General features: G+C 34.8%; 1 protein-coding gene across 1 annotated transcript; it reads left to right on the top strand.

Moving 5' to 3' along the window:
* The first annotated feature begins 17,255 nt into the window (after positions 1 to 17,255).
* On the top strand, positions 17,256 to 17,908 carry LOC121727298. Its single transcript, XM_042115035.1, has one exon. The coding sequence runs from the start codon at positions 17,364 to 17,366 to the stop codon at positions 17,769 to 17,771; it is 408 nt and encodes a 135-aa protein (XP_041970969.1). The 5' UTR covers positions 17,256 to 17,363; the 3' UTR covers positions 17,772 to 17,908.
* The last annotated feature ends 1,226 nt before the right edge of the window (positions 17,909 to 19,134 follow it).

The raw sequence follows: 19,134 nt of genomic DNA, 5'->3' as shown, positions 1-19,134 counted from the left end.
ATATGCTGATATTATTAAGTAGAAAGTTATTTGGAAAAAAATATTATGCCGAGAGTAGTAGCAATTAAGGAAAACTCTGTTTGAAATTTCTAAACCAGATTTTCCGATGAACTTCGTATTCTTTTCCTCTTAATGTATTACCTTCCCCAGACTTCCATGAATATTTCAAGACTAAATTAGCCAAATCGGTTAAGCCTGTCTCGAGTTTTAGCGAAACTGACAAAAATTTAAAACATTTTTTTATAAAGATTAACAATACTTAATTAAAAAGAAAAATAATAACCTTTAAAGCGTCGAGTAAAATATTAAACAAGTGCCCACAACGACACGAGTTCTCGATCCAGTAATTTCGTACATAAATCATTTCCGCGCTTATTAACCTAGTAATAAAAACTATTTTCCTGTGAACGCATTAATGCAATATTTGTGTACAGTGTATAGCTGTAAATTTAAGATTTTGAGATCCGGTGCTCTTCGCGGAATCATTAAACGAAGTACAGTGAACTAATTCCGTGGGCCGTGGGCCATCCGTCTGGTTTCACTAAATAAAACTATACAGCAGTTGCACCTTTTCAATTAATTGGTTTCTTTTGAATTATTAGATACAAATTCTCGATCTCATTGATTACAAAAAAAAAAAAAACAAATAACGCTTCGGGAGTGCCGGCATGAGTAAAGACCTTTTTAGGGTTCCGTAGCTAAATGGCAAAGAACGGAACCCTTAATGTCGTCATGTCTGTCTGTCCGTCCGTAAGTCACAGCCACTTTTCTCCGAAACTATCAGAGCTATACTATTGCAACTTGCTAAGTAGATTAGATGTAGTCTGTAAACCGCATTAAGATTTTGATAAAAAAATGGAAAAAATACTAAAAATTTTAGCGGTTCCCATAGGTATTACAACTGAAACAAAAAAAAATCATCTAACTTATGCGTGTGGGGAATCTATGGATAGGTCTTTAAAAATCATATTGAGGTTTCTAACATCATTTTTTTCTAACCTGAATAGTTTGAGAGAGAGACTTCCAAAGTGGTAAAATGTGTCCCCCCCCCTCCCCCCTCTAACTTCTAAAGTAGGGGCATGATCAGTCTAAAGAAAATATATTAAGATGTACATTACTATACCATACCATACCATATAAAAACTACCAACGAAAATTGGTTTGAACGAGATCTAACAAGTAGTTTTTTTTTTATACGTCATACCTGAATTTAACTTTCATTAAATCAACTTAAATATATAAATAAATCAAAAACCTTTTAAATTCATAAAAATAAACCTTATTGCTGCTGCGGAACCCTTCATGGGCGAGTCCAACTCGCACTTAGCCGGTTTATTAATTTTTGTACTACCTATCCTGCGCCATGCCAACGACGGTATACTCTTTCTGCGTCCTACGAATTCCAAAATAGTGCATAGCACCACCAAAGAAGCTTCCACTTTAAAAAATAATATTAAACAGTCTATTCAAAATTACCTATATTATAGCAATATTTTTAGTTCCCATCTTGATGAATACCTAATAGCCTCTTCGGGTGACATTTAAAAACAAATATTTGATTAAAATGCCGTAAAATACCGCCCACACGCAATCCACTACGTTAAAAAGTCATGCTAATACGCGAATTACGACATAAAAATTTCTCTTGTCACCCTAAATTAGTTTAATAAAGTGCCTAGAGAGATATATTGAGTGGTGAGTCTTGCTCCTGGTCAGGCACAGGTGAAACAAATGGCACATTAAACGTGCCAAGAGGAAATCGCAAATTAAAGTCATACTAAATCTTAAAATCCCACGTACACTTAAATTTGGTTCGCTGTACCCAAAACTTTTTACTGTTTCTTTTAATATTTTCGTTTTTTTATTGCAGTTGAATGTGGGGTCCTAAATGTATCCTATAACATCGCAGTAACATCTTGTAGACGATAATATTCAATGTATAATTACTTATTACTTAGGCTACCTAATTTAACAAAATACAGAAAAAAGTAGATGATACATTTTATGTCTTATTTTGAATAGGTTAGAACTTACACTTTCGACATTCCTACCTATCCTACATGATGCCTACTACCGCTTCTATTGGCGAGCTATACTTTTACTAAGATATTATAAATAACGAAGTTAATATGCAGAATATATACGAAACATCTGATATCAACAAGCCAAAGAGGAGTAGTTTTTTTAAGCATGTGTAATAGTCCCTCACCGTTATCTAACGAATATAAGTACTGACTTAATATAAAAATCAATAGTACAACCACCAATGCCTGGTCACTTCATCTCTACCATACTAATATTATAAATGCGAAGGTATGTCTGTCTGTCTGTCTGTTATCTCTTGGCTCTTCAGGCTCAAACCACTGAAGCAATTTTGCTGAAATTTGGTTTGGAAATACTTTAAGTCCTTTTGGATATAGGATAGCTTTTATTCCAGAAAAATGTACGATTCCCGTGCGATAAACGAGTTTTGGGGCAACGGAGTTTCGGGCGTCATCTAGTTAGCAACAAGCCAAAAAGATGTAGTTTTTGACCAACTGTATATCATTATACAGTTGGTCACATCATTGTGAAAAGTTGATCAGAAAACTAATACTTAGTTTTCCGATCAACTTTAATAAGTCTTCCACCTCTATCCGACGAAAGCTAATCTAATATATAAAAATAAGTCGGGTTTTCCTTCCTGACGCTCTAACTCCAGAACGCACGAACCGACTTCCACGGTATTTTTGGACATTCGTTGGAAAGATCTCGGGCTCCGTGAAATTTATAGAAAAAAAATCAGAAAAAACTTCAAGATAAAAGCAGGAAAACAGGGAAAATCATTTTATGGCAAAACAACATTTGCCGGGACAGCTAGTTTAATATAAAATCAATAGTAAAGTACCTACCAATGACTAGTAACTTCATTTCATCTACAAATACATTTTACGCGAGATGTCCATTGTCACAATACTTCGCACGTAAAGTCACCGAGGGCGACTAGTTTTCAGCCAATTAACTGCTCCATGAATGTCATGTCAGTAGACGCTCAGATTTTAATGGAGCCGACACACATAAAACTTTTAGAGCTCTTTGAAGTTATATAACACCTAGCTATTAGTTTATAACAATACTATATACTATGTTGTAAAAATAGTCCTTTGGCCTTGTGATATGACATTTTGGTGGCGAAAATTAATTTGTTAGTTTGAAAGCACTGCGCATCTGTTGTTAGTTTTGATGCTATCGTATCAGAGTTTATACTTTAATGCTGGTATTTATAGGCTTATAATTAGCTGACCACCAGAAATAGTAACATTTCACAAAAAAAAAACTAAACAATCACCAAAATACAGACCACCATTTTAATGTAAAATGATAACCAAAGATTTAATATCTCGCTATACTTATGCAAAATGACTCCAAATAAAATACGAGTATTATAATTGATAAATCAAAAGTAGTAAATGATCACCAAAATTAGTAATTGATCACCAACATTATTAAAGCTAGCATTTTAATGTAAAATTATAAACAAAGTTTTTTCATCTTGCTATCCTATTAAAGCAAAATGATCCAAAAAAATAGTTGCTAACCGAAAAAATATATTAAATAAATACCAAATTTTAACTACATTTTTATTTAAAATGAGAAACGAAAGAATTACATCTCGTTATTAGATTAAAGTAAATAACTCTCATCATTCATATTAATATTTTAAATTGGAAAGGGTGGAAGGTGTCTGTCTGTTACCACTTTACGTCGAAACTGCTGAATCGATTTTAAACGTGTACTTGCGTGTCCGGGGCCAGGGAATCCTCGGCGCTTGCGGTGCGGTGGGAGGAGACTGCAGGCCATAGACAATAAAAAAATAAGGAATTATAATACTTTTTTTGTTAATATGCTTACATTTTTTGCCGATCGTAGTACTATTTCGACAGAAAAATCGCATTGATTAGCGAGCAGCTAGGATTTGGTGATCATTTACTGCATTAATTGGCGTTCGATTACAATTTGAGGTGTAGTCGTGACAAAAATTCTGAATTCTATGACTCCACTTCCACCTGAATGCCTTATAACTTCTACTGATATTATTCACAAGGTATTCCCTATTCGTTTATTATTCTATCAATATAGTCCCCCATCGAAACAATGAAACACGTGTCAATCAAATTGACTTCCATTGGTTAAATCAGTATTGTATCTTACGCTCCACAGAGCACTGAAGGAATAGAGCTTTCGTATTTTCGCGCAAACACGGATTCTTCATATATTTTCAAGATGACTGCAATTTTTGTATAATTATCATGATCGTTATATGTTTTCTTTTTAATTGATACACTTAAATGCGATATAAAATCCATACTTGCATAATATTACAAATCAGAAAGTGTGTACAAACACTGTACTTATTTTTTTCTTGAACAGGTAACAGCAGAGAGTTTGCGCCCAAACCGCTGAACCGATTTTGCTAAAATTTATTATGGTGACACTTTGAGCTCCAGGAAAGGACATAGAATACTTTCTAACTCGAAAAAGTGTACGGTTCCCGCGCAACAAACGAGTTTTGGCCCGGTGTCATATAGTATAAGAATGAATAAATACTGGGTAGGTACCTACACTATGAATCACATGAACCACATGATCGTAAAGACTCATAAACAATAAATCCCCATTTTCATAAAAGTTAGGTAAGCCTTTAACTTCGAGCATATTCTATACGATTATTTCCATTTAATTTATCTCACAGTTTGCCACCAACCCACATTTATACTACCATTCCGATAATCAACGGCTTCATGGAGGAAGGATCATTAAGTGTACTCGTATAGGCTCTGCTGGTTTCTAGCCTGGATCGTCAAAGGCGCATTTAATAGGTTTACGATTGGGTTTTTATTTACCTATTCGCCGCAAGTGGTTCGCATTTATATGTTAATCAGACGGTGAGCGGCGTCTAGGGACACTTGGTGCCGGCCCCTTTTTATTCTGTTAATGTATTTCGAATAAGGGAATTACTCCATTTTAAGGTATTTGAAAAAACTTCTCCTTTTTACAGATGGAAAAATTGCTTTCGTTTATACAGGTTCTCCGAGCAACAAAACTGTAGAAATGTGCTAAAATTTAAGTACCAACTTCATATTATGTTATGGCAATCCTTACTAGCATATAATTATAATCTATGTTAGATGAAATTTTGAACGGAAATACTTTCACAGACGGGACAGTTCACAGGATATTTTTTGTTGCATAAAGGATGAAATTAAGGCCTTGTTTTTATGAAACTAAGGGTGGGTTGCACCAAAGGCGTGGTTAAAGCTAAAGTTATAGTCAAAGTTATGGTTATAGTTAAGGCTAATTTAACTTTAACCTTAACTTTGACCATAGACTTTGACAGAAGACGTTGCTGGTCCGACAAGGCTTTATAAGAACGTGGGCGGGGGCGCTGCTGGTAAAGGAGAACTGTCAAAAATTGCGTTTTTGTATGATGACAGCGTTAGTTCCTTTTTTCGCTACGTGCATTAAAAGCCTTGTCGAGCTCTATGGTTATGGTTAAATATGGTGTCTCCATTTTTAACTGTAACCAAAGATTTGACATTTTGCATTGTAGTTAAAGTTACAGTTATAGTTAAAGTAAGTTGGTGCTCCCACTCCTATTAATTTATACTCTTACGAAAACTAAATTTTCAAACAAAAAATATTATAAATATTCTACAACCAATTGTTATTAGATAAAATATGTTATTAATTCGTTACACTTGACCCTGTGTTTGCATGTGTAACGGAATGTGTTTAATATAGACTTTTATATTTATGACAATTTATTTTCGTGTGCCACCGTTCGATCTCCTGCGTAGAATAATTAATAGTTTCATTCCATTTCCAGATGTGCTATTGTTAACGAATATTTTAATGCAGGATCTATTTTTGTCGCCATATTTTCGTACATTGACTTCTTTTCGGTAACATTCATAAAGCTTTACATATTTTTCAACAAGTTTGTTGTAAGTTTCAACAAACTTAAATTCTAGTTTTGTCAATTTAAAAGATAACTAAATTTAAAAACCAATCATAGATAGTCATTTTTAGGGTTCCGTCCCCAAAGGGTAAAAACGGATCCCTATTACTAAGACTCCGTTGTCTGTCCGTCTATCTGTCTCCAGGCTGTATCTCAAGAACCGCTATAGTTAGAGTTATGAATTTTTCACAGATTGTGTAAAGTGCAGTAAACGAGTATTTGTTGCCGCTATAACAACAAATACTGAAAACTAAATAAAATTAATATTTAATGGGGGCTTCCAACGTGATTTTTCTGGCCTTTTTTTGCTCGATATCAATAATGACAACAGGCAGGCAGTTAAAATTTTTAACAAAATCCGCAATTATATTATGTGTACTTTAATAATAATGATATTAAAATAGAATGAAAATTTAAAGAGGGCTCTCATACAAAAATTTACCTATTTTTTCTCTATAACGGTACGGAACTCTTCGTGCGCGAGTCCGACTAGCAATTGGTCGATTTTATTAACATTTACTGGGCCTCTATCATGAGCTCTTAAATCCATTCACTTTACGTCCTTATACTTACTGTATAAGGACGTAAAGTGAATGGATTTAAGAGCTCATGATAGAGGCCCTGTACCTTGTAAAAAGCTTTTTGAATCTAAAATATTATACCTTGCTACCAAGCATAAAATTATGATGTTTATTTGTCATCATCATCGTCACTCTTCGGACATAATCAGGTGATAATTTGACAAACGTGGGCTGAGTGTACCCAATAAAAACTATTTGGAAGAAATATGAGCAGCTTTCATTCGACTAATATGCTTTTTATGCATTTTATATAATCTTCCGTGTAGAATATTCTGAAGACTATTTTAAATTTTACTCTTTTCTAGTAAATTAATTAATTGCTAGATAGTATGTTTAAGAATTTATTGCAAATACCGCGCTTAGAGAGCGCTTAGGATTTTATTTTACTTAGGATTACCTTATTAATTTAACTGTACAAAGTTAAAGAATGTGTTTGTAACAATTTTTTAAGATAATTTTTCGACGGAATTGCATACATCCAGTAGCAATAAATATTTACCTGTACAAAAATATTTCAAGGTGACACAAAATATTATAAAACGAGAAAATTGAAAATTCCAAGACAACAGTTATAGATAGCGTTTTGACAACACGTACATTATTTTGTGGGTAATTTTTTTGTCACTCAACGTTATTTAATGTGGTGTCTCGAGATATTTCTTTTTTTATATAATAAAATAAATAAAACAGTTTTGACTACGTTTTTATGGATGTTGTTTGTCACACTCTACGTTTTAGAAACTATTTAAAACACTATAATATTTTATTTTAGCACCGATTAAGACCTAAAAATAGTTGAAACTGTTATACTTGTCAGTAAATTTAACAAAGTCAATGTCAAATGTCGTTATTACAAATGATTTCGCAGCTCATTTATGAAAAAGTATTATGATTTGATGAATCTAACATACACACAAACTTTCAAAATTATTATACCTTCTTTAACTTAACTAATTAGGTATGAATAGACTGAATTGGATACCTTTTTGATCGGCAAAATAAGTACAATTTATTCCATAGGAAAATTGTTACATTTTGTCCCCAATTTAGATTTCCCTATAGTTAATATTAGTACTAAAAGGGTTTTAAGCAATGTTAATTGAGTAAACTCAAGAAAGGGTTTTAAAATAAAACATTGGTTTTATTCGGCATGTTTTGACGTCTCTACTTATTGACTGATAGTGATTCGATAGAAATACTTCGGTACGGAATTTGAAGGGTCTTAACTGTACCCATCTTCAATTTTAATAGATCGGTTTCCTTTACAGTTTCCAAAATTAGAACGTACGTTTTAAAGTAATGTGGCTTCTATTGCTGGATTTTAAAGATCATAATCGTTTGCCCGTATGAAATACAGTCGTTGCCTGTACGATGGCTTAAAAAATCTGGAGCATAACACCGCATTAAGAGAATTACCTCTTTAACGGAGAATTATGATCCGGAAAACGTATCGACGATAGAGCACGGCCCCGTGTGGGCTCATCAAATCCCGACTGATTTGTTTGTTTGCATCGAGGAATTCCGTTATTTTTAGGCTAATACATATTTTTGCACAGTGTCAAGAAATGATGCCTGAATTTTTCACCATGAAATGATGACAAACGATTTTCACTTTCAATTGTGAACGTGATGGTGGAATTACGATTTTTGTTTGTGAAACGATGGTACACCAAAAACATAATCTAGAACATACGAATTTAGATCCAAACGGACGAGCACAAGCAGTTGTGAGCGCAAATAGCGGCGGACGTTTAATCAAGGTGAGGGAGACAGAGGGAGCAATTAAAGTGCAGGTTGACAGTTGACAAATCGGCCGCCTGACAGCCGCCTGACAGCCGTATAACTGAACACTTTCCTGGAGACGGGAGTCGGGAAGTCATGCTTCATAATGGTGATACACGTAGAGTTGAATTGTTTGTATAACTATAATTATTTTATTCCTACTAAAAAGAATGTAATTTTAGGTCTGTTACCTTTTTACCCATATATAATTATTAGTTTTTATCACCGAAAACGCGAACACTCTTACGAAATAATATGCAAAAGCTACGTCGCGCCTTTCGTACTGATTGATCTACAATGTCAGGCCTATGGTCTTTTTTTATGAAATAAGGGGGCAAACGAGCAAACGAGTCACCTGATGGAAAGCAACTTCCGTCGCCCATGGACACTCGCAGCATCAGAAGAGCTGCAGGTATGTTGCCGGCCTTTTAAGAGGGAATAGGGTAATGGGGGGGAGGGGGAAGGGAAGGGAATAGGTGAGGGTAGGGAAGTGAAAAGGGTAGGGGATTGTGCCTCCAGTAAACTCACTCACTCGGCGAAACACAGCGCAAGCGCTGTTTCACGCCGGTTTTCTGTGAGAACGTGGTATTTCTCCGGTCGAGCCGGCCCCTTCGTGCCGAAGCATGGCTCTCCCACCTATAAATGCAATGCATACTGCAGAATAAATTAAGCGTTACAAAATATGTTGACTTATGGCCTATCGACTAGGATATATCCAGCGGAATCAATCAGTAAGAACATTAGCCGGCATTCAAATAGGACGACCGGCCACTACAATGTTGCAGTCACGGTAGGTTACAATATTTGCAAACGACGCCACAAGTGTCCATTTATAATCTAAATGAGGTTTAAAGTTGTATTGATTAATAACTAAAGCACACTTTATACTTCCCCATTATAATAAAAATATTGCAATGCATACGTCGTACATAATATTATGTTTTTCTCCTTCTTTGGGACGTTAGAAACTAATAGTTATTTGTGAACAAATAATTTTTGGTGTTATATTAAAACTAGATTTTTTATCTTTACCACTTTTATATACCGAAACCGAAAATAGTTTATTAGGTAGTTTCTACCACTCTATAAAAACTTTCATTACAAGGTGAGCTCACCGGATTCTCAAAAACGCAATTCCGTCTTTCCGAGTACGACTATAAAGTCGTCCATTATTACCTGATCAAGGAAAATAGGAGGATCTTTCAACGGTTCCTCTTCGTCCTCTCCGTTCACTTAAAGTGTCCGTATAATTTATTATGCTCGTAAACCTATGTCCGCTTTTATCCGTGTATGAAATAATATAGGTCTGACGTACGCAAGTTAACACTGAATACTACGGTAGTAGGGTTACCATGAATTGAAGTAATGTAAGACCAAATTACTACCTGGTTTAAAGTCTGTCTTTATCTGTTACGTGATATTTAGTGTGGTAGATAATTACAAAGGGCTTTGTTGAAATTTTCACGGTGTAAATATTTTATTGGGAACTTGGGAAAATAACGTTAAGATTTTAACGTTGCCGAGAGGTATTTCGTTAGATTTATGATAGTATGTGTCTCTACAAAGGTTCAGCCTTTTAAAAAGTTAACAGAATACGGTGCAAGCATTTCACACATCGTTCCTGTATTTGTAGTAGCCGTTGGTAACCAGACTTATCATTTTGACTGTGTCCATTGTATAGTTACAATATCTTAAACATTCCGTGATAATTGTGATACATGGATCCAGTAGTTCTGAGTGAGTATCAGTGAGTATATCGAGATCAAAGGCGTGTCGCTTCACCGCCTGTAGACGATTGTTTATTTTGACGACTTTGTTGCAATAGACGAGGTACTTCGTTTTACCTCACACTTAACGTAATGTTGTACGACATGAAACTGTAATGCATAATACAAGCAATCAAATATGTATTCATGGAAAAACTAAAATCTAACATGCATACCCGAGGAAATTGCTTCATATGCAGTTGATAGACCTACGTCGTTAGGTCGGCTTATGTTAATTCAATGTATTGTGATCGGTCGGATGAGTTTGACGTAATGCGACCAAATCACTAAGGTCGGCACTGCCTGAGAATCAACTTCTCTGATAGTACAATTTAAAAGTTTAGGGCCTGTTTCACCGATAAAGTTAATATGACACATGACAGCAGCACTCTTTTTTTGACGTCCAGTCGGCACGTGCCGCACGTTGACAATTTTATCTGATAGAATTCATGTTCAATCATGCTTGTGTAAGTGTACACGTACACATATTTTTCACACAGATGAAAACCAATTTTGGTTTCGTTTGACAGCTCGAGATTGTTGCTCTATTCCGCTAGGTATATTAACTTTATGGTTTCACCACTTTCTGATAAAGTGCCTTATAGGCTTTTCACAACTTTTTGACAGATTCTCCATACTTGATCTGTCAAATTAATTGATGGATAACCTTATCAAGAAGTGGTGAAACAGGCCCTTAATCTAAATAACCAGCGCAAAAGATGATGATGATGATGAAGATGATCCAGATTAAATATCAATTGAAACCAGCAAGCTTTTTCAACATTTAGTTTTACAGTAGCAACATTATACTCAGGAACATTCGTACGTATACTCTGCTAATTATCAAGATCCATATTAAACATGAAAAGATCTAATATAGGTCTAAATTCTTCAGCAACACCATGAATATATTAAGCTATAAAGTAACCTGTCGCCCTAAACAAGGCTTAGAGTGACTGATAGCGGTGTGCAAGAGTTTCTGAGAAGCACCTTGCGCGCACCGAATTTATGAACTGCATTTAGGCCGCAGCGTTTGAACTGGACTTACCGCTGTGTTTTACTACTTAGCTTTCGACCGGAACGGTATCCCAAAGAAAAGGTTCAATATTAATCCAAGATGTGCTTACCTTAATAAACATTGATATAATGTGTTGCAAGTTTTTTAACTGTCTATTAAAAAATAGGTATCTCTAAATTTTGTACCGATCATAGAACCGCTGAACCCAGAATGTAATTTGGCTTGTATTTTGAATCCTTAGAAAGAAAAATAGAAGACATTTTTATTGACAAAATAGTTCGCACAATACGTGAAAAAATTGCCGGACACTCCGAAATATTTAAATCCAAAACCTGAACGTTTTTATGAGATATGAAGTGAGACTTAGTCAAAATGAAAGTCCAACAATAGGATAAAGTTCAATGAGATCCCTCAAATCAAATCTGCGGACAAGTATACGGCGTGTGACGGAGATTGTCAGAATAACAATGGCGGGGGATCGGACAATGCGCGCCGAAACAACCACTGTTGGGAAATACTCCCAAAGATTATTTGGTCAGCAATTTTATAGGGAACTTAACCTAATTGTTGGTTTGGTATATTTTCCGGTATAAGTAATGTTTTTATAAAATTTTACCCTTAGTCTCACAGAATCTGCTGGATCCATCTGATGGATGGACCCCCCATACTAAGAAATTGCCGTCGCTCAAAGATGCTCACGTAACACTAGACTTTGTTGTTACGAGCATCTTTGGGCTCTAGTGGCCAGAGAAGTCGCAAAACCATGAAACATTCCCAATTCTCGAATTCCTTCCGTCTCTCCTTTCTTTCTATCCTTAAAGAATTTAAGAAGGAAAAATATAAATTAAATAGGAGGTGTAAGAAATTAAAATATTCTTACACCTCCTTTTTAATTTATATTCTTCCTTTCTCTCTTTTCTGTCTCACTTACTTTTAAGGAGAACATGTTTGAAAAAGGGAAAGCAATAGCACAAATGAACTGAGTTATAATTATAATCACAATTCGATCTGATGAATCAAACATTTCATTATTATATATTTGAGACTTTATTTTTATAAAATTAATTATCATAATTGCGCGGTAGCATCTCCAGATAATATAAAATTAATATAAAAAAAACCGCTCTACGCAGCTTACTCTATGACGACGCGGCTCGGAGGAAAGGTGGCAACGCGGATGAAACATACCTTCCTCGGACAATGCCACCGCTTTAATACCGCGATTTACCCGTAGACGTTATTGTCTAGAACTGAATAAATTGTATTATAACACTACAATTAATTTTGTTGTAGACTTGTTTTTGCACCTCTACAATTTGAAACAACACGTCTAAATACTTTTTTGGAATTTTAACAGTCAGCGTGATGTTCTGCCAAATAAATAAAGGCTGTTGCTAGCCGTCCGGTAATCGGATGAATAAAATAAATCATAGTCGTCCGATTACCGGATGATTAAAAAAAATAATTCATCCGTTTACCGGACGACATCGGACGACTAAAATTTATTTTATTCATCCGGTAATCGGACGACTAGACACTTCGATTAATAAAATGAAGGACCCAAGAGGATTTGCTTTGTTGGTATAATTAATATACAACTTGGTACATCATTACATTGTGTCATTACTACATCTATTTGCGAATCATCTTTGTTAACAAAGTAGTTCTCACCGTCTGTCTCTACATTATAATATCATTATAGCATTAGAGGTTACCAACAGATTGATGCACTTTTTAAATATGATAGTGATTCAAAATAAAGATTTGTTCTTAAATATAATTTGAGACGTCATGTTCACTCACACAAAGCTGCACGGTTTAGCTAGTTTTCCGTAAAAATGAAATCATAAACTCAGCAATCGATTGTAAATTGTAATGAAAAATGTTTGGAACGTTTATTCTAGTTATAATTCGATCCAATAATAAACAAACCGCAGCACGTCTGTTTATTTTTACGGGAAATTTTATACGCCACGTGCATTTTGTATCGCAAATATCAAAACATAGTTTTGATTATAATTTTACATGATATCACAATCTGTACTATACTGTGGCAAAAAATATTTTCATAGTAAGAGCCTAGGAGGCCCATTTTTTCTTTAAATTGTTATAAAATGGTAAACATTTAGAATGTTAGGCAGATGACTGAATAAATTATGGCCATATTATTCGCAAAAAGTTTTTATCGCCGTGTCGTACTATATTCTTTGTACGAAAAAAAGCTTAACTTGCATCAAGACACTTAACCTGATCGAAAATTCGTAATATGGAGTGAGGGACCGCCGCGGCGTAGGAAAGATCAAATAAGTAACTTTACTTCTTTCCTAGTCTTCCCCGGCTACTACGTTACGGAGTAACTGTCGTTACTCCCGGAGTGAAATAATATTATTTTACTAGATGACTCCGTTGCGCAAAAACTCGTTTATAACCGGAACGGAACGGAAAACGGAACCATACATTTTTTTCGGGATAAAAAGTATCCTACGTATATACATCCCGGGACTTTAAGTATTTACAAACCAAAATTTTACGAAATCGGTTCAGCGATTTAGGCGTGGAGAGGTAACAGACACAGACATACTTTTGAATTTATAATATTAGTGTGGATAACATTTTTAAAAACACTTGTGTACGCGAGTGTACCGGTGAGAATAGAAAGCTCGCTGGGGAGAGGCAGAGGGGCTCCGGCAAATTGACGCTGATTGTCGACAATTGCGGGCAATCGAGCTTGTGTCGAGGTAACGGCTTGTTTGTATTGAGTATGACTTATACGTATGTACAGATACATGGTGTTCGACTTTTTAAAATAATATCGTTTTGAGAAATTTTAAAACTCGTGATAAGATGTAATTTGACGTAGAGGAATCACTAATTGACTAAATACAATTAAAATAGTCTTCTTAAATGATTACAGTATTATGAAGACCACGATTAGGTAGAAGTAGCGTAGGACGCTCTGTGGCTTCATGGACTGACGAAGACGACGAATGATTTGAAGAAGGTGGCGGACAGAGGATGGATGAGGGCTGCTAAAGATACCCGAAATGGTTGCCACTCGTTAGGCTACGTTTCACAGTGGACGGCAATTATTATAGAAGATAGATGATGATGATTCTTAAAACATTTATTAAGTTAATTTTAGGAAATGGGCTTATCGTAACAAAAATGGCAAAAACAAACCGAAGGTGTCAAAGGCTATCGCGCATGTAGGTTACACGTTAGATATTTAAAGAATTAACTACAAAACGTTAAATTCGTTTTAATTTTATAATTTTCTGAGACTTTTTTACTAAAGTTTCTTTTGGCTAACGTCTGAACATCAGTCAATCAACAACGATCTCGAATAAACGATGTTAAAAAAACCTTAGAGTTGTAGGTAGAAAAATAGTCGATATTACCCTTTTTTCAATAAAGTCAGATAAAAATAAAAATAAAACATTGAACCAGGAACGCATGATAACCCACCTTTATCTGACGGGTCATGGACCTGGGCGGATGTGATCAATTGTGACTGCAATAGGTGCGTTTACCTCGCGACCCGCCTTGAACTTACCAGCTCCTTCAATATACTAGCCTTGATCAATAGCTCTTGGTCACAGTATTGTTACTTTCTTTCTATTTTTAGGTAAATCCGACTGCGTTATAAAGCTAAAAAATACTAAGTGCACTGGACTAAATTTATCTATGATGTAAGCAACGAGTAAAATTTAAGTTAAATACATCATAAAGAAAATAGTATTTATTAAAACAGTTAAAATGGTATGATATAAAAAATGAAATTCCTTAAATACTACTTCTAATTATGCTGAGACATGCCATATAAAGTAGGGAGATAAAAAATATGGAGAGGTAATGCTAATTGCTAACAGAGGCTTACAATAGTTATGTCCACACTATGCACTTTCATCTTCAATTTTCGTCATCAACTTTCATAATATTGGCGCATTCAATAATTGAATGCATCAAGGTCATCAAGGAACGCAACGCCAATATTGTCATTTTTGAAGTTTTGGTTACGGTCAGAGGGCATGCGTCGCTGGCATGCCTCACGTTCGCTGTTGACTGCGCTATAACGCATGCCCTTGACGAACAGAAAAAGGCACAGTGTGGACAAAGCTATTGAACTACCTGAGTAGCAGACGAAAGTAAAGAAACGATGAAGCTAACGCTGGGAGAATATTACCTAAAATACATTTTCATTCTACATAAGAGGAGATGTTGTTAAATTATGAGAAACGCATATTGCAGATTTTACATCGATTGAATAAATTCAGATGAAGTAAAATATAAAATACTTAAAATGTAGCTTTTAACTAGTTGTAGGATTTCGCGTGATCATCTAAATTAAATTATAAAATTGCATTTTATTGTTTATAAAAATATCATGCGTTTGTTATTGTTAATTATACGCTACATAATATTGATACAAGGTTAATGCTTTCAATAATTATTCTATTATTCTGATTTGATGTAAATATTTAATTAAATAAAAATGATATTGAGTCAACTATAAAAGCAAGAATCACTGTTAAGTTTCACATTATTTTCTATTGAAAACTCTAAACAGTAAGCATGCTGTGCAGAGTTGTTTTAATTCTGTCGGTTCTACTTCCGTTAGTACTTGGAGAATGTTGTTATAAGACTAAAATTAACTATCACCTGAAACCGTTCAGCGAAGCTGGTGACTCTCCGTGGACGTGCAGTGCTTATGAAGGTGGGAAAGCAAATTTACGAAGAGGATTTGGAGCGATATCAGACTCTATAACTGGACGTTGTACTACCTCAGTTTGTGGTGATGGAAGAAAGCATAAAGGCACCTACTGTGGACATGGCAGCTGTAACATATTCGGATGTAACTGTGACGGTGGATGTATACAGGGCGATGCTGTTGAAGAATTTAAAAAACTATACGGCAAAGATGTAAGATTCATTCATCATGATAAAATAGATGAGATAGAAGATGATATACTGAATGGCTAATGTTATAACTATTACAATGTTTTAAATTTCATACTAAAAATTATGTAACGTTTATGATGTGTTACGTTGACTCTCTAGAGGTAGACAATCAATATATTTTTAATCTAGCAAAAATATCTTATTATTAATTGAAAATGACGATGTTCTTGAGAAATTGAAGTAGACAGCATACGTATGTAAGTATATTGATTAAAATATTCAGATGATGAGATGGCAGACAAAATATTAAATTATCAAATAAATTGTCGTTTATTTTAGACGTGTGTTAATAGTGATAGTTATATAAATTTCCTACTGTACAATACTGATATGAATGAGGTTAAAGTTTTCAATTATTATCACATACTCTGATAATTTAATAAAAATAATCTTGAACTAAGTATATAAGTACGATTTTTTATCCGCTTTCTCATCATTTGCTGTAATAGATCTCAACTATGTTGTACAGAATTATTGTAGTTCTTTCGGTTATACTAGCATTAGTACTGGGAGAATGTTGTTATAAGACCCAGGTGAACTATCACTTGAAGCCGTTTCACAAAGCCGGTAACTCCCCTTGGAAGTGCAATGCCTATGAAGGGGGAAAAGCAAATTTACGAAGAGGATTTGGAGCATTATCAGACGCGATAACTGGACGCTGCACTACCTCAGTATGTGGTGATGGAAGAAAACCCAAGGGCACATACTGTGGACACGGTCGCTGTAATGTATTTGGCTGCAACTGTGACGGTGGATGTATATCAGGCGATGCTGTCGCATCCTTCAAAGAACTTTACGGTAATGATGTCAGATTCATCAATCAGGACCCATTAGATGAAATTTATAGTAAAATACTCAATGGTTAACTTGTTTTATATCCCGCTTAGATATCAGAATTAAGTTTAATTTTAACTTTAAAAATATAATAGTATATTCACGATTATTTATAAGCAAAACATTCAATTTGTGTTAAATATTTTTAAAATTGTTCCTCAAAGAAACAAGACGACATACTTTATTAATAATTATTGATCAATTATTAATTTTTCCACTTTATTTATCAGCTATTTTCCGCTTGTCAAGTAAACAATTACTTATACTAAGTATATAAATTGTCGTCACTAAGCGGATAAATCATTATGTCTTTATTACCACTCTGATAAAGTTTTATTACTCTCTTTGACCCTAAAGTTATCTCACGTAAACTATATAACCGGTAGTCCTTGTTGGTACACCTATTTGCATTTCCAAGCTCAAGTATGCTGTACAGAAGTATTTTGATTCTCGCGATCCTCCTTCCAATCGTTCTTGGAGAATGCTGTTACAAGACCAAAGTGAACTACCATTTGAAACACTACAGCGACGCTGGAGACTCGCCATGGTACTGTAAGGCTTACGAGGGTGGCAGGCCCGACCTTCGCAGAGGATTTGGCGCGTTAACAGATGCGATCACAGGCCGCTGCACCGTCACCTTGTGTGGTGATGGCCACAAACCCAAGGGCACTTACTGTGGTGTCGGCAGCTGCAACATTTTCGGCTGCAACTGTGATGGGGGTTGCATACCAGGGAACGCTGTAGAGGAATTCAAGAAACGATATGGAAATGACGTGAGATTTATTCACCAATACAAATTAGATGAGATAGAAGATGAAATACTGAACGGTTAATACGGAATATGGGGTTGATCTTTTTAATTGTTTACTTTCAGCTTCTAATATTTCAATGACTTTTCATAAACTTAAAAATTATTATTTTTGCAATGTGTGCTCGTTATTTTCATTTATATAACATTTTTCCACTATTTTATTAACTAAGCATATTTCCGAGTAAAAATGAATGATATTGTATCCACGTAGCGTAAATAAAAAAAATCTGTAAAATAAATTATTTTCATAGCTATCCTTTTATTTTTAAATCACTTTTTAAACTTAATAATGGTACATAGGTTGATCCTATGTAGATAAGCTTTAGAGTTCGAAAAGCTTTTATTTAATACAAGTGCTTTATTTTTTTTAGGGACGAGCTTTAAATTATTTTCTAGACTAAGGTGTGATTTCACCAAACACACATAAAACTTAGTTTTATAAAACTAATTAGTTCTCATTGAACGCGTTCATGCTGCGACGTAAATCTCGTTTTTGTTTCGATTGGATTTCACAAACATCTTTTGATCGCGATTATTAAATCTAAGTTTACGCGACGTCACGCGACTACTTTACATGTTTTCATCATTTTAAAGCCTTTTCACGTTAATTTAACTACAAATAGCAAAAAACAACACATAAACTAACAAACGCATGTGTCAAAACTGTCATCTTGACATTTCTTTTGTCTATGTTTTTCGTTCCGCCATGACAGGGCTTGAACGGGTTTTATGACGTTAAACTTTTGGACTTTGGGCGTTCAGAAGATAAAACTCGGATTTGCTGTGAACGCGTTCAATTTATGCTGGTGAAATGCATTTCGATGTTATAATCGCGTTAATTTATACGTTTTGAACCGGTTCAGAGTGCTTTGATCGCGTTCCATTTCTTTGGTGAAATCGCCCCTAAGACTTTAAAGTTTAAACCAAGTTTCATATAGGAAGAATTTCCTTTAAAAATATCAGTTTCAATAAGTTGTTCTTAAAAAAACGATAATTTGAAGTGTTGGCCAACCCTACAGACATAACAATAAAAATTACATACCTTCAAAATGTATTAAAAACAAAACAATAAAATGTAAACATAAAAAAGTTAATGTCGTTGTATTTTTGTCCGCGACTGTACCAATCAACAAGGCAGGTCTACCTTTTATTGTCGCTTTCATATCTCCCGGTGTCCGGTTGCCATCCGCGGCGCAATTAGCAGCCAGCTCCAGAAGAGCTGAACGGCATCCTCTGATATACACAACACTAGATCTTCTACTATTAGCATAAGAACTAGTTTCACGTGTACCGTGCGAGAGAGCCAGACACATGGAGTAATTACTATATGGTTCTATCAATTTAGCCAAGGTATTTTATTATGCTCTTGAACGCTTATGTTTTCT

Source organism: Aricia agestis, chromosome 5, assembly GCF_905147365.1.
Source record: "Aricia agestis chromosome 5, ilAriAges1.1, whole genome shotgun sequence".
NCBI classification, from domain to species: Eukaryota; Metazoa; Arthropoda; class Insecta; order Lepidoptera; family Lycaenidae; genus Aricia; species Aricia agestis.
The sequence above is the reverse complement of the archived record's forward strand: the minus strand, read 5'-3'. Positions and strand labels throughout refer to the sequence as shown.